The sequence below is a fragment of the Oncorhynchus nerka genome, linkage group LG27 (assembly GCF_034236695.1).
Source record: "Oncorhynchus nerka isolate Pitt River linkage group LG27, Oner_Uvic_2.0, whole genome shotgun sequence".
Lineage (NCBI taxonomy): Eukaryota > Metazoa > Chordata > Actinopteri > Salmoniformes > Salmonidae > Oncorhynchus > Oncorhynchus nerka.
Genome location: NC_088422.1, coordinates 231,183 through 254,150, shown reverse-complemented (window position 1 = coordinate 254,150; position 22,968 = coordinate 231,183). Strand labels below are relative to the sequence as shown.

At 46.4% G+C, this 22,968-nt stretch overlaps 1 protein-coding gene across 5 annotated transcripts in view; it reads right to left on the bottom strand.

Moving 5' to 3' along the window:
• Positions 1–22,968, bottom strand: part of slc4a4a (solute carrier family 4 member 4a) — a 328,181-nt gene that overhangs the window by 121,743 nt on the left and 183,470 nt on the right. For 3 of the 5 annotated variants that reach the window (XM_065011302.1, XM_065011299.1, XM_065011300.1), the window contains 3 exons: positions 13,681–13,833; positions 11,441–11,536; positions 10,738–10,814 (listed from right to left, as the gene is read on the bottom strand). In XM_065011302.1, coding sequence (XP_064867374.1) covers positions 10,738–10,814; positions 11,441–11,536; positions 13,681–13,833 — 326 coding nt within the window. The remainder of the gene's footprint in view (positions 1–10,737; positions 10,815–11,440; positions 11,537–13,680; positions 13,834–22,968) is intronic. The other 2 variants (XM_065011301.1, XM_065011303.1) reach the window with 1 other exon arrangement.

Genomic DNA, 22,968 nt, shown 5'->3' with positions numbered 1-22,968 from the left:
GGGAATATATGCGGTTGTGATTATAATCGAAGAGAATTCTCTTGGTAGATAATGCGGTCAGCATTTGATTGTGAGTAATTCTAAGTCAGGTGAACAGAAGGACTTGAGTTCCTGTATGTTGTTATGATCACACCACGTCTCGTTAATCATAAGGCATACCCCCGCCCCTCTTCTTACAGAAAGATGCTTGTTTCTGTCGGCGCGATGCGTGAAGAAACCAGCTGGCCGTACTGACTCCGATAGCGTGTCTCGAGTGAGCCATGTTTCCGTGAAGCAAAGAACGTTACAGTCTCTTATGTCTCTCTGGAATGCTACCCTTGCTCGGATTTCATCAACCTTGTTGTCAAGAGACTGGACATTGGCGAGTAGTATGCTAGGGAGCGGTGCGCGATGTGACCGTCTCCGGAGCCTGACCAGAAGACCGCTTTGTCTGCCCCTTTTACGGCGTTGTTGTTTTGTTTCGCCAGCTGGGATCCGATCCATTGTCCTGGTTGGTGGGAAAAACATAGGATCCGCTTCGGGAAAGTAGTATTCCTGGTGGTAATGATGGTGAGTTGACGTTGCTGTTATATCCAGTAGTTCCTCCCGACTGTATGTAGTAAAACCTAAGATTACCTGGGGTACCAATGTAAGAAATAACATGTAAAAAAATATATTGCATAGTTTCATAGGAACGCGAAGCAAGGCGGCCAACTCTGTCGGCACCGGAGATGGAACTTTCCTATAATAGCCCAGTCCACATGTCCTGTCCTATAGCTGATCTGTCCACATGTCCTGTCCTATAGCTGATCTGTCCACATTTAAATGTGTATTCATTATGGATCCCCAAGGCAGCAGCTACTCTTCCTGGGAACTAATGGGGATCCCTAATAAATAGAAATGTGGACAAATCAGCTATAGGAAAGGACATGTGGCCTGGGCAGTTAAAGGTCAGATTTAGAAAATGACATATTTTATTATGGATCCCCATTAGTTCCTGCCAGGGCAGCAGCTACTCTTCCTGGGGGTTTATTATGGATCCCCATTAGTTCCTGCCAAGGCAGCAGCTACTCTTCCTGCGGTTTATTAATGATCCCCATTAGTTCCTGCCAAGGCAGCAGCTACTCTTCCTGGGGTTTATTATGAATCCCCATTAGTTCCTGCCAAGACAGCAGCTACTCTTCCTGGTGTTTATTATGGATCCCCATTAGTTCCTGCCAAGGCAGCACCTACTCTTCCTGGGGTTTATTATGAATCCCCATTAGTTCCTGCCAAGGCAGCAGCTACTCTTCCTGGGGTTTATTATGAATCCCCATTAGTTCCTGCCAAGGCAGCAGCTACTCTTCCTGGTGTTTATTATGGATCCCCATTAGTTCCTGCCAAGGCAGCAGCTACTCTTTCTGGGGTTTGTTAAGGATCCCCATTAGTTCCTGCCAGGGCTGCAACTACTCTTCCTGGGGTTTATTATGGATCCCCATTAATTCCTGCTAAGACAGCAGCTACTCTTCCTGGGGTTTATTATGGATCTCCATTAGTTCCTGACAAGGCAGCTCTTCCTGGGGTTTATTATGGATCCCCATTAGTTCCTGCCAAGGCAGCAGCTACTCTTCCTGGGGTTTATTATGGATCTCCATTAGTTCCTGCCAAGGCAGCAGCTACTCTTCCTGGGGTTTATTATGGATCCCCATTAGTTCCTACCAAGGCAGCAGCTACTCTTCCTGGGGTTTATTATGGATCTCCATTAGTTTCTGCCAAGGCAGCAGCTACTCTTCCTGGTGTCCAGCTACAATTAAACATCTGACTCTAACGCAAGGTTAACTCTCTGAGGGAGACTAGTGTGATCTGAGATCAGAGAACACCTGTCAGACTGTCTAGCAGACATGAACATCAAGTCAGATCAGATGATCTGAGATCAGAGAACACCTGTCAGACTGTCTTTGCATTAAATTTCACCCAATAGACTTTCAGAATAGACATTCAGTGAATCTAAGTGCATCTAATACAGTTTAGTTTTCAGATAAAAAATGAGCCAGACTGTGACGTGAACAGCAGTCAAGGAGAAGGAGACATCACAAAGTCAACCAACTATAAAACATAAGTTTACCCATTGGACAGAAAGACAACCAACTCTGAAACAGAAGTCAACCCATTGGACAGAGTGCATATTGGTCAGACATTCTCTGGCCAAATTTATGCCACAGAAAACCATTTCAAATATAATCCTGGTAATATCCACCCTCCCTATTAGAATAACAACAATGTAATGACACTGTTAGTCAGCAGGGTGAGAAAGTAAAACCAAAAGTATCCAAGTCAAATCTGGACGGCCTATTTGTCTAAAACAGACAGACAGACAGACAGACAGAGAGACAGAGATCCCAAAGTCATACCCCAGGGAGCAGCAGAGATACCCAACATGATCCCCCCCCCTCTCACCCACCAATCTGCCTCTGAATCAATCTGTCACAAAGCAACGACTGTTAGATTACCAACCCCATTTCCTATTCCCAGGAGTACAGGCCACTTCCTGCTGACAGATGTGGGCAATGACAGAACACAAAATCTCTACATTGACAGAAAACACTACACTGAAAGAACGTAAAACACACTACACTGACAGAACATAGAACACTCTACACTAACAGAACATAGAACACTCTACACTAACAGAACATAGAACACTCTACACTAACAGAACATAGAACACTCTACACTGACAGAACATAGAACACATTACACTGAAAGAACATAAAACACACTACACTGACAGAACATAGAACAGACTACACTGACAGAACATAGAACACACTACACTGACAGAACACACTACACTGACAGAACACACTACACTGACAGAACACAGAACACACTACACTGACAGAACACAGAACACACTACACTGACAGAACACAGAACACTCTACACTAACAGAACATAGAACACTCTACACTAACAGAACATAGAACACTCTACACTAACAGAACATAGAACACTCTACACTAACAGAACATAGAACACTCTACACTAACAGAACATAGAACACTCTACACTGACAGAACATAGAACACATTACACTGAAAGAACATAAAACACACTACACTGACAGAACATAGAACAGACTACACTGACAGAACATAGAACACACTACACTGACAGAACATAGAACACACTACACTGACAGAACATAGAACACACTACACTGACAGAACATAGAACACACTACACTGACAGAACATAGAACACACTACACTGACAGAACATAGGACCTCTACACTGACAGAACACAGAACACTCTACACTGACAGAACACAGAACACTCTACACTGACAGAACACAGAACACTCTACACTGACAGAACACAGAACACTCTACACTGACAGAACACAGAACACTCTACACTGACAGAACATAGAACACTCTACACTGACAGAACATAGAACACACCACACTGAAGGAACATAGAACACACTACACTGACAGAACACACTACACTGACAGAACACACTACACTGACAGAACACAGAACACACTACACTGACAGAACACAGAACACTCTACACTGACAGAACACAGAACACTCTACACTGACAGAACACAGAACACTCTACACTGACAGAACACACTACACTGACAGAACACACTACACTGACAGAACACAGAACACTCTACACTGACAGAACACACTACACTGACAGAACACAGAACACACTACACTGACAGAACACACTACACTGACAGAACACAGAACACTCTACACTGACAGAACATAGAACACACTACACTGACAGAACACACTACACTGACAGAACACACTACACTGACAGAACACAGAACACAGAACACTCTACACTGACAGAACACACTACACTGACAGAACACAGAACGCAGAACACTGACAGAACACACTACACTGACAGAACACAGAACACTCTACACTGACAGAACACAGAACACTCTACACTGACAGAACACTCTACACTGACAGAACACTCTACACTGACAGAACACTCTACACTGACAGAACACAGAACACTCTACACTGACAGAACACAGAACACTCTACACTGACAGAACACAGAACACTCTACACTGACAGAACACTCTACACTGACAGAACACTCTACACTGACAGAACACTCTACACTGACAGAACACAGAACACTGACAGAACACAGAACACACTACACTGACAGAACACTCTACACTCTACACTGACAGAACACTCTACACTGACAGAACACACTACACTGACAGAACACAGAACACACTACACTGACAGAACACTCTACACTGACAGAACACACTACACTGAAAGAACACATAACACACTACACTGACAGAACACAGAACACACTACACTGACAGAACACAGAACACACTACACTGACAGAACACAGAACACACTACACTGACAGAACACAGAACACACTACACTGACAGAACACAGAACACACTACACTGACAGAACACAGAACACACTACACTGACAGAACACAGAACACACTACACTGACAGAACACACTACACTGACAGAACACAGAACACACTACACTGACAGAACACTCTACACTGACAGAACACAGAACACAGAACACTCTACACTGACAGAACACACTACACTGACAGAACACACTACACTGACAGAACACACTACACTGACAGAACACTCTACACTGACAGAACACAGAACACACTACACTGACAGAACACAGAACACTCTACACTGACAGAACACAGAACACTCTACACTGACAGAACACAGAACACACTACACTGACAGAACACAGAACACTCTACACTGACAGAACACAGAACACACTACACTGACAGAACACATAACACTCTACACTGACAGAACACAGAACACACTACACTCACAGAACACTCTACACTGACAGAACACTACACTGACAGAACACAGAACACACTACACTGACAGAACACACTACACACTACACTGACAGAACACTCTACACTGACAGAACACAGAACACTCTACACTGACAGAACACAGTACACTGACAGAACACACTACACTGACAGAACACATAACACTCTACACTGACAGAACACAGAACACACTACACTGACAGAACACAGAACACTCTACACTGACAGAACACACTACACTGACAGAACACAGAACACACTACACTGACAGAACACTCTACACTGACAGAACACACTACACTGACAGAACACAGAACACACTACACTGACAGAACACAGAACACTCTACACTGACAGAACACTCTACACTGACAGAACACACTACACTGACAGAACACAGAACACACTACACTGACAGAACACAGAACACACTACACTGACAGAACACACTACACTGACAGAACACAGAACACACTACACTGACAGAACACAGAACACACTACACTGACAGAACACAATACACTGACAGAACACAGAACACACTACACTGACAGAACACAGAACACTCTACACTGACAGAACACAGAACACTGACAGAACACAGAACACAGAACACTGACAGAACACAGAACACTCTACACTGAAGGAACATAGAACCTCTACACTGACTGAACATAGGACACATACTGCACAGACAGAACATATAACACTCTACACTGACAGAACACAGAACACACTACACTGACAGAACACACTACACTGACAGAACACAGAACACTCTACACTGACAGAACACAGAACACACTACACTGACAGAACATAGAACCTCTACACTGACTGAACATAGGACACATACTGCACTGACAGAACATAGAACCTCTACACTGACAGAACATATAACACTCTACACTGACAGAACACACTACACTGACAGAACATAGAACACACTACACTGACAGAACACAGAACACTCTACACTGACAGAACACAGAACACACTACACTGACAGAACATAGAACACACTACACTGACAGAACATAGAACCTCTACACTGACAGAACATAGAACCTCTACACTGACAGAACATAGAACCTCTACACTGACAGAACATAGAACACACTACACTGACAGAACATAGAACCTCTACACTGACAGAACATATAACACTCTACACAGACAGAACATATAACACTCTACACAGACAGAACATATAACACTCTACACTGACAGAACACACTACACTGACAGAACATAGAACACACTACACTGACAGAACATAGAACACACTACACTGACAGAACACAGAACACTCTACACTGACAGAACACACTACACTGACAGAACATAGAACACACTACACTGACAGAACACAGAACACTCTACACTGACAGAACACACTACACTGACAGAACACAGAACACACCACACTGACAGAACCTCTACACTTATATCACTTCCTGAACATTCCAGTTGAGACATGAAGAGTAAAGTCCCCTCCTGCTCCACACTGAGCCAACAGAACACTTTACAAGTGACTAAAGTCGAGAGAGGAAGTGTGAGAAAGACTGTCCTTATTAGATTGGTTGTCTACATAAATGATGTGAAACGTCCTTATCAGTTTCTCTCAGATGGAAAGAAAGCCAGTGGAATATTAGAGGAGCTTGCCTTGATTTCAGGGGGAATGACTCAACTGGACTGAGCTGGACTGAAATAGATGAATGACTGAACTGAATTGGCCAGAGACAGAATGAATGATTCAACTGAACTGAGTTGAACCGGGGAAAAAAATGAATGATTCAACTGAACTGATCAGGACTGATCCTGACTGTAACGGCTTTCGTTGGTGGTAGAACGAGTTGACCAAGGCGCAGCGTGGAAAGTGTTCATGATTTTCATTTAAAAAAACACTCAAACAAAATAACGAAAACGCACAGTACTGTCAGGCAACAGTAACTAACCAGAAAACAAGATCCCACAATCTAATGGTGGGAAAAAGGGCTGCCTAAGTATGATCCCCAATTAGAGACAACGATAGACAGCTGCCTCTGATTGGGAACCACACTCGGCCAAAAACAAAGAAAAAGAAAACTTAGAATTTCCCCGAGTCACACCCTGACCTAACCAAGCATAGAGAATAATAAGGATCTCTAAGGTCAGGGCGTGACACTGACTGAATAATTGAACTAAACTGAGTTGGACTACATGGAACTCTCTGCCACCCCAGGAAACTTAATAAGCTGGCAGCACAACCAGATAAAAAAAGGGATAAAATAACACCTTATGGCATGACGGACTGTTAAGAGACACATTTTTATATATTTTGTATTATATTTTGCATTGTATTATGTAGTGTTATGTATTTTATTTATTGTGTTTTGTTTCCTGTTTGGACCCCAGGAAGAGAATTGGGGATCCTAATAATATACAAAATATTTAATACTAAACTGAGCTGAGTTAGACTTAACTACACTGACTGAACGGATTAGGACTGAAATTAACATAATAATTTTACTGAACTGAGTTGGATTGAACTAGACTGAATGACTAAAATGAATTGAGTTGGACAGCAAGTGTTACATCTGCTCCTGCCAAGCCCTCTACTTCTCATCCTATGTCTCCCTAACCTGCTGCCACTCCCCCAGTGCTCTCTCCATCTCTCTCTCTGAGTGGGTGTATGTGATTGTGTGAGTGGAAACAGGTGTGCTGGAGGCAGAGAAGATCCCCACCAGCTGCAATCTGTTCCATAATCAAGACCTCTACAAAAGCCCTGCCACTTCCATGCTGCCAAATCGTAGCATCTGCTCAGTCAGTCTGTGTTTCAAGCCGTGTGTTCCTGCATAGATCTTGTTGTGCCTGGTTTTCCCTAGCCTGACACTGATTTTCTCTCCGCTACAGTTCCATCAGTACTGACTCTGGTCCCGGGCTCCAGTCACTCGTCTCTTCAGTCCTGCTTCCCCGCCCTACTGCTTCCATGGATTCTGCTCCGGACCTGCTTACCCTGCCCCTACTCCCCTTGCCTCAGCCTCAATTCCTGGTTCCCTACTACCCACCTGAGCTTCCTTGGCCTGCACCACAGCTGTTCAATAAATACCATAGTTACCTTATCCCTGTCTCCCCACCTGAGTCTGTACCTGGGTTCACCTGCTCAACCATGCGTAACAGCACCAGAATGAATGATTCAACTGAAACAATTTGGATTGAACCAGACTAAATTATTGAACTGAACTGATTAGGGCTGAATGATTCAACTGAACTTAGTTGGAGAGCACCAGAATGAATGACTCAACTGAACTGAATTGGAGTGAGCAAGAATGAATGACTGAACTGATTAGGGCTGAACCAGACTGAATGAAGGAGGGCCATGCACCTTGGTGGGTTAGGGTTGGAGGAGGGCCATGCACCTTGCTGAGTTAGGGTTGGAGGGCCATGCACCTTGGTGGGTTAGGGTTGGAGGAGGGCCATGCACCTTGGTGGGTTAGGGGTGGAGGAGGGCCATGCACCTTGGTGGGTTAGGGGTGGAGGAGGGCCATGCACCTTGGTGGGTTAGGGGTGGAGGAGGGCCATGCACCTTGGTGGGTTAGGGTTGGAGGGCCATGCACCTTGGTGGGTTAGGGTTAGAGGAGGGCCATGCACCTTGCTGAGTTAGGGTTGGAAGAGGGCCATGCACCTTGGTGGGTTAGGGTTGGAGGAGGGCCATGCACCTTGGTGGGTTAGGGTTGGAGGAGGGCCATGCACCTTGGTGGGTTAGGGTTGGAGGAGGGCCATGCACCTTGGTGGGTTAGGGGTGGCGGAGGGCCATGCACATTGGTGGGTTAGGGTTGAGGAGGGCCATGCACCTTGGTGGGTTAGGGTTGGAGGAGGGCCATGCACATTGGTGGGTTAGGGTTGGAGGAGGACAATGCAGCTTGGTGGGTTAGGGTTGGAGGAGGACAATGCACCTTGGTGGGTCAGGGTTGGAGGAGGGCCATGCACCTTGGTGGGTTAGAGGAGGGCCATGCACCTTGGTGGGTTAGGGTTGGAGGAGGGCCATGCACCTTGGTGGGTTAGGGTTAGAGGAGGGCCATGCACCTTGGTGGGTTAGGGTTGGAGGAGGGCCATGCACCTTGGTGGGTTAGGGTTGGAGGAGGGCCATGCACCTTGGTGGGTTAGGGTTGGAGGAGGGCCATGCACCTTGGTGGGTTAGGGGTGGAGGAGGGCCATGCACCTTGGTGGGTTAGGGTTGAGGAGGGCCATGCACCTTGGTGGGTTAGGGTTGGAGGGGGGCCATGCCCCTTGGTGGGTTAGGGTTGGAGGGGGGCCATGCCCCTTGGTGGGTTAGGGTTGAGGAGGGCCATGCACCTTGGTGGGTTAGGGGTGGAGGAGGGCCATGCACCTTGGTGGGTTAGGGTTGGAGGGGGGCCATGCACCTTGGTGGGTTAGGGTTAGAGGAGGGCCATGCACCTTGGTGGGTTAGGGTTGGAGGGCCATGCACCTTGGTGGGTTAGGGTTGGAGGAGGGCCATGCACCTTGGTGGGTTGGAGGAGGGCCATGCACCTTGGTGGGTCAGGGTTGGAGAGCCATGCACCTTGGTGGGTTAGGGTTGGAGGGGGGCCATGCACCTTGGTGGGTTAGGGGTGGAGGAGGGCCATGCACCTTGGTGGGTTAGGGTTGGAGGGCCATGCACCTTGGTGGGTTAGGGTTGGAGGGCCATGCACCTTGGTGGGTCAGGGTTGGAGGGCCATGCACCTTGGTGGGTCAGGGTTGGAGGAGGACAATGCACCTTGGTCGATTTACTTTGGACAATCATAATCACCCATAAGGCAAGCACATAGTGGTTTCCCCTGTTAGCCTTCCTGGACTATAGCTAAACCTGTAGCTAACGCTGTTAGCTTTTCTATACTGTAGCTAACCATGTTAGCCTTCCTGGACTATAGCTAACCCTGTAGCTAACACTGTTAGCTTTTCTATACTGTAGCTAACCCTGTTATCCTTCCTGGACTGTAGCTACAGTGAGCCAGTGGAAAAGTTCCAATGGCTGGTCAGATAACGCAGACCACAGTGCATAGAGCAGGCAGACAGGGATCAGCAAGACAGCAGAAATTGTACTAACATTGTGTCACTATGCTTCAGTGACACACTAATCCACTGACTATTAAATATATATTTCATATCAATAACCAGGTTTCTATCCAACCATTTTATGTGGATTAATTAAGTGAGACATAAAACAATCCACAACCAGGAAAACAGGAAATGTCAGTACAATTTCAGAAATGTACACAGACAATTTGATTATTCGACATGGAAGGATCTTTGTGTGTCTTTAAAATGTATAAAATGAGAAATGGCTGGGTGGAAACACAAATATTGTTATAATAACCATCTGAGTCATGATGACATGTTGTGTAGTCCTCCCACTACGACCCCGGGAAAGCATGCAGTTTATTAGGATACAGATTAAATAAATTATGATGAACTTCACATGGTGGTGAAAGTGCACTGTGATGAGCTTGATGCTCCTTTCCAATAAATATTGAGGGTCTTAATCTGGTGACATGATGATTGATGCTTGAATGCCGTTAGACAAATTCAAATATTCTCTCTCTTATCCATAATAATCCCATCATGTAGGCTAGCCTACCTGCACTATCTGCCAGCTGTTGGCTAGAGAGTACGTACCAAGACCCACTTGGGCACAGTTGCTATTTAACACAATAGTTTTTATGACATAACCATCGGTAGAGTTGAAAATATTTTCTTTATGCAGTTTTTAGAATATTCACATGAAAATATGTTGCCAATTGGATGAAAACTAACATTCTCTAAAGAACACAGTTACTGACACTTGTTTGGAACATTGAACGAAGAGGTCAACCAATGGACACTCACCTGGTCTTTCTCTGGTTTGTCGGAGATGTCGTTCATGCTGCTTGAGGCCAGGTTCCGATGTGTGGTGGCTGGACTGCCTATGAGTGAACAACAGCCTTGAAGGTTAACAACCTACTCTGCTGTTAAAGACTGGACTGAATGGAGACAGCAAAACACACAGTGTACCAGCCTACACTTCAAATTTCAGGGTGGAGATACTGCTGAAGGCAATACATCTGTGAACATAAATCTGATGCCACTGTAGTGATTCAACAGGTTGTTACCTCATTCCTCTGGATAGATAGAGGGGGACAGTCCATTTGATGCACCCAGAGGAAAATGGCATTTTCTGTGTTGTCACTGGGGAAAAATACCTTCTCAAAAAGTAGGGTGTGAATAACATTCAGACTTGGTGTTAATCTGTGTGGACTAAGTATACTGAAGTGTGGACTGGGTAGAATGGACTAAATTTGGATGACAACTGTCAGAATTGAATTTCAGTCATCTAAGATCTATCATGGAGGACAGATAAGCGGCTCTATTCTGGCCTAATGAGGCAGATTCCTCATGAAAGAAAATAACTTCTGTGTGATAGGATACAGTGGGGGAAAGGGGACAGCTGGTTGTTTGGCTCTATGGACCAACAGTAGTTCCAGAATTCTAATGAGAACATACTTGGCCAGTCTATGATGCGGGAGATCTACAATACAGTAGCATGACTTACTAAGCCAGTCCATGCTGGGGCTTCGTTGGGTCTGCAGCTCCTCCATTGAGGCACGGACTGTTAGACAAGGCACTGAGTTTTCAAGCGGACTACGGGCTTAAATTGCAGAACCCAACCCGCGGAAGACAGAAGTAGAGGGAGCAGGAGGAATGGAAGAAAGGAAAGAAAGAAGGAGGGAGAAAAATTGTGGATTAATCAAAGGGCAAGTGTTAGTTAGACAGACAGATGCAGTGGAATTATACAGTGTTAGTTAGACAGAATCAAATGAGTAAGGGTAGGGTTAAAAGAGAAGCAGATAGAACAGGATGTGATAGATTAACTGGTGAAGCAAACTGAAAGATGGTTAGGGTCTGGAAAGAACACAGTTTCGGGTTGGACATACTTAGTTACATTGGATCTGTAATGTTAGACCACAATACTGACCTACCAAGCAAAAGGCAGTAACTGCTCATTTGGTCAAAAATGAGTTAGTCATTTTTGCTACATTATATAAATGCTTAATCTCATGGACAAGTATCCTGCCTCTATTGTATTGTGTTCAGGAGAACATGGGGGTGATGTTAGCAGTAACTGTATAAAGTTACTGTGAAACCAACCTGGTATTATATAGTGTATTTTATTGAAATCCAAAGCTAGGTGATACACACAAATCGATGTGAAAAATTCTACCAAATAATTAAAATTTCGTTTTCACTACTACAACAACGTATCAATAAAACAGATCGATGACTTCCATGTTCCATTAACCAATCATTGTCATAAATGTCAGAGCAGGTAATAAATGATTATTTACAGACCCAAGGTGACCTGAGCAACTGATCACCTTCCATGTTAAATACCATGAAATCTGTTCCAACCATATATTTATTTGATTTATCATTGATTAATATAATCAAACAAACATCTGTGTGTGATGATGAATTCAGTGTTATGATTTTACAGCAATGAAAGATGAAATGAAAAGTTCAACTCCAGAACAGCCTCAGCTTAACTAGATGAATTCTACATCTAAACTGCTGTGAATGACTTGGTTCTGCTGTTCTGCAATAGAGCGTCCATGTTCGATAAGGAACTCTGTTCAGTACAGTTCACCTGAGGTTTAGGACTGTTCCTTCCATTTCTTAAATGTGAATATTATGCAAACTTGCACATTTAAAATCTGGCCCTACATGTCCAACAGCTATCTTCATTTACTCTACAGAATCAACCAATCTGGTCCTACATGTCCAACAGCTATCTTCATTTACTCTACAGAATCAACCAATCTGGTCCTACATGTCCAACAGCTATCTTCATTTACTCTACAGAATCAACCAATCTGGCCCTACATGTCCAACAGCTATCTTCATTTACTCTACAGAATCAACCAATCACATGTTTTCACATCTAACTAACATGTGGAATGTTTCCTAATGCCATGTATGGGTGGACCCCTCTGTCCAGGAATCTCAACTCTTCTCTTAAAGGTGATGTGTGCTAATGGAGGGGGCAGTAGGTTCACTGATAGAACTCTACACTGTCCGCCTGTCCACCAAACTTTTCACAAGAAATAAAAGAAACCTGTGTCGAGAACACAGACACCAAAAACAAGATATTTTCCAAAATATTGATGCCTAACATTGATGGGGGAAATTATTAAAAAACATGGCAGATTAAAGGTGACACCTGTAATAGTGTTATCCAGGTTGGTAAAGACACAGCACCAAACTGGCACCTGTAATAGCGTTATCCAGGTTGGTAAAGACACAGCACCAAACTGGCACCTGTAATAGCGTTATCCAGGTTGGTAAAGACACAGCATCAAACTGGCACCTGTAATAGCATTATCCAGGTTGGTAAAGACACAGCACCAAACTGGCACCTGTAATAGCATTATCCAGGTTGGTAAAGACACAGCACCAAACTGGCACCTGTAATAGCATTATCCAGGTTGGTAAAGACACAGCACCAAACTGGCACCTGTAATAGCATTATCCAGGTTGGTAAAGACACAGCACCAAACTGGCACCTGTAATAGCATTATCCAGGTTGGTAAAGACACAGCATCAAACTGGCACCTGTAATAGCATTATCCAGGTTGGAAAAGACACAACACCAAAATGGCACCTGTAATAGCATTATCCAGGTTGGAAAAGACACAGCACCAAACTGGCACCTGTAATAGCATTATCCAGGTTGGTAAAGACACAACACCAAAATGGCACCTGTAATAGCGTTATCCAGGTTGGTAAAGAGCCTACTTGCACTGGAGACTGTCTTGCCGATGTCAGCTAGCGAGCGCAGGTTGGACTTCTTTGTCTGGTGTCGATGTTTCCGTAGCAACGTGTACGTCACCTTGTCCTTTAGCTCCGCCTTCAGCAGACCGCTCTCTATCTGGCTGTTTGTGATAAACTCTGTTAGAGACAGAGCGAGATGGAGGGATGGAGGAGCAGAGGAAGATGGAGGGATGGAGGAGCAGAGGAAGATGGAGACATAGAGAGATGGAGGGATGGAGGAGCAGAGGAAGATGGAGACAGAGAGAGATGGAGGGATGGAGGAGCAGAGAAAGATAGAGACAGAGAGAGATGGAGGGATGGAGGAGCAGAGGAAGATAGAGACAGAGAGAGATGGAGGGATGGAGGAGCAGAGGAAGATGGAGGGATGGAAGAACAGAGGAAGATGGAGACATAGAGAGATGGAGGGATGGAGGAGCAGAGGAAGATGGAGGGATGGAGGAGAGGAAAGATGGAGGGATGGAGGAGAAGATGGAGGGATGGAGGACAGAGAGAGATGGAGGGATGGAGGAGCAGAGGAAGATAGAGACAGAGAGATATGGAGGGATGGAGGAGCAGAGAAAGATGGAGGGATGGAGGAGCAGAGGAAGATAGAGACAGAGAGAGATGGAGGGATGGAGGAGCAGAGGAAGATAGAGACAGGGAGAGATGGAGGGATGGAGGAGCAGAGGAAGATAGAGACAGAGAGAGATGGAGGGATGGAGGAGCAGAGGAAGATGGAGGGATGGAAGAACAGAGGAAGATGGAGACATAGAGAGATGGAGGGATGGAGGAGCAGAGGAAGATGGAGGGATGGAGGAGCAGAGAAAGATGGAGGGATGGAGGAGAAGAGGAAGATAGAGACAGAGAGAGATGGAGGGATGGAGGAGCAGAGGAAGATAGAGACAGGGAGAGATGGAGGGATGGAGGAGCATGGAGGACGATGGAGGAGCAGAGGAAGATAGAGACAGAGAGAGATGGAGGGATGGAGGAGCAGAGAAAGATGGAGGGATGGAGGAGCAGAGGAAGATAGAGACAGAGAGAGATGGAGGGATGGAGGAGCAGAGGAAGATGGAGACAGAGAGAGATGGAGGGATGGAGGAGCAGAGGAAGATGGAGGAGCAGAGGAAGATGGAGACAGAGGGAGATGGAGGGATGGAGGAGCAGAGGAAGATGGAGACAGAGGGAGATGGAGGGATGGAGGAGCAGAGGAAGATAGAGACAGAGAGAGATGGAGGGATGGAGGAGCAGAGGAAGATAGAGACAGAGAGAGATGGAGGGATGGATGAGCAGAGGAAGATAGAGACAGAGAGAGATGGAGGGATGGAGGAGCAGAGGAAGATGGAGGGATGGAGGAGCAGAGGAAGATGGACACAGAGGGAGATGGAGGGATGGAGGAGCAGAGGAAGATAGAGACAGAGAGAGATGGAGGGATAGAGGAGCAGAGGAAGATGGAGAGAGAGATGGAGGGATGGAGGAGCAGAGGAAGATGGAGACGGAGGGATGGAGGAGCAGAGGAAGATGGAGACAGAGGGAGATGGAGGGATGGAGGAGCAGAGGAAGATAGAGACAGAGAGAGATGGAGGGATAGAGGAGCAGAGGAAGATGGAGAGAGAGATGGAGGGATGGAGGAGCAGAGGAAGATGGAGACAGAGGGAGATGGAGGGATGGAGGAGCAGAGGAAGATAGAGACAGAGAGAGATGGAGGGATGGAGGAGCAGAGGAAGATGGAGACAGAGGGAGATGGAGGGATGGAGGAGCAGAGGAAGATGGAGACAGAGATAGAGGGATGGAGGAGCAGAGGAAGATGGAGACAGAGATAGAGGGATGGAGGAGCAGAGGAAGATGGAGATGGAGAGGGATGGAGGAGCAGAGGAAGACAGAGAGAGAGATGGGGGGGATGGAGGAGCAGAGGAAGATGGAGACAGAGATAGAGGGATGGAGAAGCAGAGGAAGATGGAGGGATGGAGGAGCAGAGGAAGATGGAGAGAGAAATGGAGGGATGGATGAGCAGAGAAGGGATGGAGAGAGAGAGATGGAGGGATGGAGGAGCAGAGGAAGATGGAGACAGAGATAGAGGGATGGAGAAGCAGAGGAAGATAGAGGGATGGAGAAGCAGAGGAAGATGGAGGGATGGAGGAGCAGAGGAAGATGGAGAGAGAAATGGAGGGATGGATGAGCAGAGAAAGACGGAGAGAGAGATGGGGGGATGGAGGAGCAGAGGAAGATGGAGACAGAGATAGAGGGATGGAGAAGCAGAGGAAGATGGAGACAGAGAGAGAGATGGAGGGATGGAGGAGCAGAGGAAGATGGAGAGAGAGATGGAGGGATGGAGGAGCAGAGGAAGATGGAGAGAGAAATGGAGGGATGGAGGATCAGAGGAAGATGGAGGGATGGAGGAGCAGAGAAAGATGGAGGGATGGAGGAACAGAGGAAGATGGAGGGATGGAGGAACAGAGGAAGATGGAGACAGAGAGAGATGGTGGGATGAAGGAGCAGAGGAAGATGGAGGGATGGAGGAGCAGAGGAAGATGGAGACAGAGGGAGATGGAGGGATGGAGGAGCAGAGAAAGATGGAGGGATGGTTCTATTCAATACCTGTTGTACCACCACCCAACACATTGAGGGTGTTCTATACCTGGAACAGAGGAAGATGGAGGAACAGAGGAAGATGGAGACAGAGAGAGATGGTGGGATGGAGGAGCAGAGGAAGATGGAGGGATGGAGGAGCAGAGGAAGATGGAGAGAGAGATGGAGGGATGGAGGAGCAGAGAAAGATGGAGGGATGGAGGAACACAGGAAGATGGAGGGATGGAAGAACAGAGGAAGATGGAGAGAGAGATGGAGGGATGGATGAGCAGAGAAAGATGGAGGGATGGAGGAGCAGAAGAAGATGGAGGGATGGAGGAGCAGAGGAAGATGGAGAGAGAGATGGAGGGATGGAGGAGCAGAGGAAGATGGAGAGAGAGATGGAGGGATGGAGGAACAGAGGAAGATGAGAGAGAGATGGAGGGATGGATGAGCAGAGAAAGATGGAGGGATGGAGGAGCAGAGGAAGATGGAGGGATGGAGGAGCAGAGGAAGATGGAGAGAGAGATGGAGGGATGGAGGAGCAGAGGAAGAAATCACTTTACCTGACAAGCTAGCAAAGAAAGATAACACTGTTTAGAAAGTTACTTTCAGTTGTCTGGCTTGCTACGTTGACATATCCTAAATATATTTTTTCAACAGATGGATTTATCGGTGTTAAAAGAGAGCAGGTATGCTAATAGGACAACCTGGCTGCTGATGTCATGCTTTGTATTTATACTTTGTAACATCAACGACAATATCGACGACAATACAGTGTTCATGACATCACTGTGACTCAGGCAACTTTAAAAATGAATTTGATTGAAATTTGATGTTTAAAGTTAGAGTAACTGTAAAGCAGCTTTAAAACTATGCCAAGACACTACCAGTATGTTGTCCAAAACGGTTCACTATCAGAGAGAGAGAGAGACATCTAGTTTGACCAATAGACTGGAAACAAACATAGAAAGACAACAGTCAGAAAGGACGGACATCCACCCAACACATTGAGGGTGTTCTATTCAATACCTGTTGGTGTACCACCACCCAACACATTGAGGGTGTTCTATTCAATACCTGTTGGTGTACCACCACCCAACACATTGAGGGTGTTCTATTCAATACCTGTTGGAGTACCACCACCCAACACATTGAGGGTGTTCTATTCAATACCTGTTGGTGTACCACCACCCAACACATTGAGGGTGTTCTATTCAATACCTGTTGGAGTACCACCACCCAACACATTGAGGGTGTTCTATTCAATACCTGTTGGTGTACCACCACCCACCACATTGAGGGTGTTCTATTCAATACCTGTTGTACCACCACCCAACACATTGAGGGTGTTCTATTCAATACCTGTTGGTGTACCACCAACCAACACATTGAGGGTGTTCTATTCAATACCTGTTGGTGTACCACCACCCAACACATTGAGGGTGTTCTATTCAATACCTGTTGGTGTACCACCACCCAACACATTGAGGGTGTTCTATTCAATACCTGTTGGTGTACCACCACCCAACACATTGAGGGTGTTCTATTCAATACCTGTTGGTGTACCACCATCCAACACATTGAGGGTGTTCTATTCAATACCTGTTGGTGTACCACCACCCAACACATGTGTTCTATTCAATACCTGTTGGTGTACCACAACCCAACACATTGAGGGTGTTCTATTCAATACCTGTTGGTGTACCACCACCCAACACATTGAGGGTGTTCTATTCAATACCTGTTGGAGTACCACCACCCAACACATGTGTTCTATTCAATACCTGTTGGTGTACCACCACCCAACACATTGAGGGTGTTCTATTCAATACCTGTTGGAGTACCACCACCCAACACATGTGTTCTATTCAATACCTGTTGGTGTACCACCACCCAACACATTGAGGGTGTTCTATTCAATACCTGTTGGTGTACCACCACCCAACACATTGAGGGTGTTCTATTCAATACCTGTTGGTGTACCACCACCCAACACATTGATTGTGTTCTATTCAATACCTGTTGGTGTACCACCACCCAACACATTGAGGGTGTTCTATTCAATACCTGTTGGTGTACCACCACCCAACACATTGAGGGTGTTCTATTCAATACCTGTTGGTGTACCACCACCCAACACATTGAGGGTGTTCTATTCAATACCTGTTGGAGTACCACCATCCAACACATTGAGGGTGTTTTTTTCAATACCTGTTGGTGTACCACCACCCAACACATTGAGGGTGTTCTATTCAATACCTGTTGGAGTACCACCACCCAACACATGTGTTCTATTCAATACCTGTTGGTATACCACCACCCAACACATGTGTTCTATTCAATACCTGTTGGTGTACCACCACCCAACACATTGAGGGTGTTCTATTCAATACCTGTTGGTGTACCACCACCCAACACATTGAGGGTGTTCTATTCAATACCTGTTGGTGTACCACCACCCAACACATTGAGGGTGTTCTATTCAATACCTGTTGGTGTACCACCACCCAACACATTGAGGGTGTTCTATTCAATACCTGTTGGAGTACCACCACCCAACACATTGAGGGTGTTCTATTCAATACCTGTTGGTGTACCACCACCCAACACATTGAGGGTGTTCTATTCAATACCTGTTGGTGTACCACCACCCAACACATTGAGGGTGTTCTATTCAATACCTGTTGGAGTACCACCACCCAACACATGTGTTCTATTCAATACCTGTTGGTGTACCACCACCCAACACATTGAGGGTGTTCTATTCAATACCTGTTGGTGTACCACCACCCAACACATTGAGGGTGTTCTATTCAATACCTGTTGGTGTACCACCACCCAACACATGTGTTCTATTCAATACCTGTTGTTGTACCACCACCCAACACATTGAGGGTGTTCTATTCAATACCTGTTGGTGTACCACCACCCAACACATGTGTTCTATTCAATACCTGTTGGTGTACCACCACCCAACACATTGAGGGTGTTCTATTCAATACCTGTTGGAGTACCACCACCCACCACATTGAAGGTGTTCTATTCAATACCTGTTGGTGTACCATCACCCACCACATTGAGGGTGTTCTATTCAATACCTGTTGTACCACCACCCAACACATTGAGGGTGTTCTATTCAATACCTGTTGGTGTACCACCACCCAACACATTGAGGGTGTTATATTCAATACCTGTTGGTGTACCACCATCCAACACATTGAGGGTGTTCTATTCAATACCTGTTGGTGTACCACCACCCACCACCACCCAACACATCCAACCTGGTGTACCACCACCCAACCTGTATATAGCCCACCACCACCCACCACCAACCACCACCCAACACCACCCAACACATCCAACCTGTATGGTGCCCACCACCACCCACCACATTGAGGGTGTTCTATTCACATCCAACCTGTTGGTGCCCACCACCACCCACCACCACCCAACACCACCTGGTGTACCACACCCAACCTGTATATAGCCCCCACCACCACACCACCACCACCCAACACCACCCAACACATCCAACCTGTATATAGCCCACCACCACCCACCACCCAACACCACCCAACACATCCAACCTGTATATAGCCCACCACCACCCACCACCACCCAACACCACCCAACACATCCAACCTGTATATAGCCCACCACCCACCACCCAACACCACCCAACACATCCAACCTGTATATAGCCCACCACCACCCACCACCCAACACCACCCAACACATCCAACCACCACCCAACACCACCCAACACATCCAACCTGGTGTACCACCATCCAACCTGTAGCCTCATTATTATTATTTTTTTACTTACATTTATTTTGTAAATATTTTCTTAACTCTATTTTCTTAAAACTGCATTGTTGGTTAAGGGCTTGTAAGTCAGCATTTCATGGTAAGTTCTACACTTGTTGTATTCAGCGCATGTGACATTTTTTATTTTTTTATTTGACTTTCTTGATTAGAAATGCCTTGTCCTATCTTAAGAGCAAAATGGAAGGCCTGTTCCATGTCCCTGGTTTGATTTCATAGATTAGAAATACCTTGTCCTATCTTAAGAACAAAATGGAAGGCCAGTTTTCAGTCCCTGGTGCTACATGAGAGTGTCTTGCCACGGAATCTCCTCACAGCTCAGTCTAAGGTATTTAAAAAAAAGTGGGTCAGAATCCTGAACAAGGTTAGCGGTCCCAGGCTCTTTCTGATTGCTACAGGCTCTAATGGCCAATCCTTCAGATAGCTGGCCTCCTAGCAGGGACCGGATCCCCTCACACAGCGCAGCACACAGCATTACTGCACATAAATCAATTAAAGTGATATATCTTCCTCTCCATCTCATCTCATCCCCTCCTCCTCCCCTCCATCCAGAGCCAACGGGCCAATGAGATGGGAGGGAAAAGAAGGATGAGACATAGCGAAGAGAGATATGAGGTGAAGGGAAAGGAAGGGATCATCATTAAGGAGGAGATTGTAAATGGCATTCCTCTTCCCTCCCTCCCCCTCCCTCCATCTACCCCCCCTTCCTCCCCCCATCCCTCTACCCACTCCCTCCATCCCTCTACCCCCTCCCTCCATTCCTACACCCCCTCCCTCCATTCCTCTACCCCCTCCCTCCATTCCTCCACCTCCATCCCTCCACCCCCCTCTCTCCATTCCTCCGCCTCCATCCCCCATCCCTCTACCCCCTCCCTCCATCCCACTCCATCCCTCCACCCCCTCCCTCCATTCCTCTACCCCCTCCCTCCATTCCTCCACCTCCATCCCCCACCCCTCCCTCCATCCCACTCCATCCCTCCACCCCCTCCCTCCATTCCTCTACCCCCTCCCTCCATTCCTCCACCTCCATCCCCCACCCCCTCCCTCCATTCCTCTACCCCCCCTCTCTCCATTCCTCCGCCTCCATCCCCCATCCCTCTACCCCCTCCCTCCATCCCACTCCATCCCTCCACCCCCTCCCTCCATCCCCTACCCCCTCCCTCCATCCCCTCCATCCCCCTCCCTCCATCCCAATCCTCCATCCCTCCACCCCTCTCCCTCCATCCCTCTCCCTCCATCCCACTCCATCCCCCCATCCCCCTCCCTCCATCCCACTCCATCCATCCACCCCCTCCCTCCATTCCTCTACCATTCCCCTCCCTCCATTCCTCCTCCTCCATCCCCCATCCCTCCACCCCCATCCCCCATCCCTCTGCCCCCTCCCTCCATCCCACTCCATCCACCCACCCCCTCCCTCCATTCCTCTACCCCCTCCCTCCATTCCTCCACCTCCATCCCCCATCCCTCCACCCCCTCCCTCCATCCCACTCCATCCCTACACCTCCCTCCCTCCACCCCACTCCCTCCATCACCCCCTCCATTCTCCCATTGTACTTCAAACTCAACCATTAAAGTCAATTCCCTTAACATGTACAGTATATTCAGATATGTGTTTTGGGCACTTGCTCTTGTACAGTAAATGTATTGGTATTTACGCTTTACCCTCTAGGAAGTCTTGTAGACAACATTACTAAGCATGGTTGTGGCCTCAGGGTTAGGGTTATTCAGGGAAGAGGGGGAAGCTCTTTGCTGTGCTGAACAGAAGCACTCAGCGGTGAACCTGCTCTGCTATAGTGGCCAAGCGGAAAGAACATCACTAAACTGAGCTAGATATATCACAAAGAACAGGCCCAGTGGAAACAAGTCAATGGACTGCAGCCTGAAGCATCCATGGGCATATCATTTATAGAACAGACATGGCTATTGAAACCAATTGAACAACTATCAACCTAAGATATAATTGCTCACCACTTTCAAGTATACCTCCTTTCAGTGTTCTGTAAAGCACATGGACAGTCAAATAGTAAGTCCCTATTTGTGGTCCTCTGTAGCACAGTTGGTAGAGCGTGGCTCTTGTAACGCCAGGATAGAGGGTTCAATTCCTGGGAATACCCATACGTAAGCAAAATATGCACTCATGACTGTAAGTCACTCTGGGATAAAAGTATCTGTTAAATTGCATATATTATTATTGTATAGTGTATATGGACTAGAACTGGGCTGGAATAAGTCACTAAACTGTATATGGACTAGAACTGGGCTGGAGTAAGTCACTACACTGTATACGGACTAGAACTGGACTGGAATAAGTCACTAAACTGTATATGGACTAGAACTGGGCTGGAGTAAGTCACTAAACTGTATACGGACTAGAACTGGGCTGGAATAAGTCACTAAACTGTATACGGACTAGAACTGGGCTGGAATAAGTCACTAAATAAGTCACTACACTGTATATGGACTAGAACTGGGCTGGAGTAAGTCACTACGGACTAGAACTGGGCTGGAATAAGTCACTAAACTGTATACGGACTAGAACTGGGCTGGAATAAGTCACGGACTAGAACTGGGCTGGAATAAGTCATACGGACTAGAACTGGGCTGGAATAAGTCACTAAACTGTATACGGACTAGAACTGGACTGGAACTGGACTGAACTGGACTGGAATAAGTCATACGGACTAGAACTGGACTGTAGTCACTACACTAAATAAGTCACTACACTGTATACGGACTAGAACTGATAAGTCATGGTCAGTGTATGAACTGGACTGGAATCAGTCACTGTAATGTAGTAAAGGTCTGGTCAGTCATAGTGTAGTAAAGGTCTGGTCAGTAATAATGTAGTAATGGTATGGTCAGTAATAATGTAGTAATGGT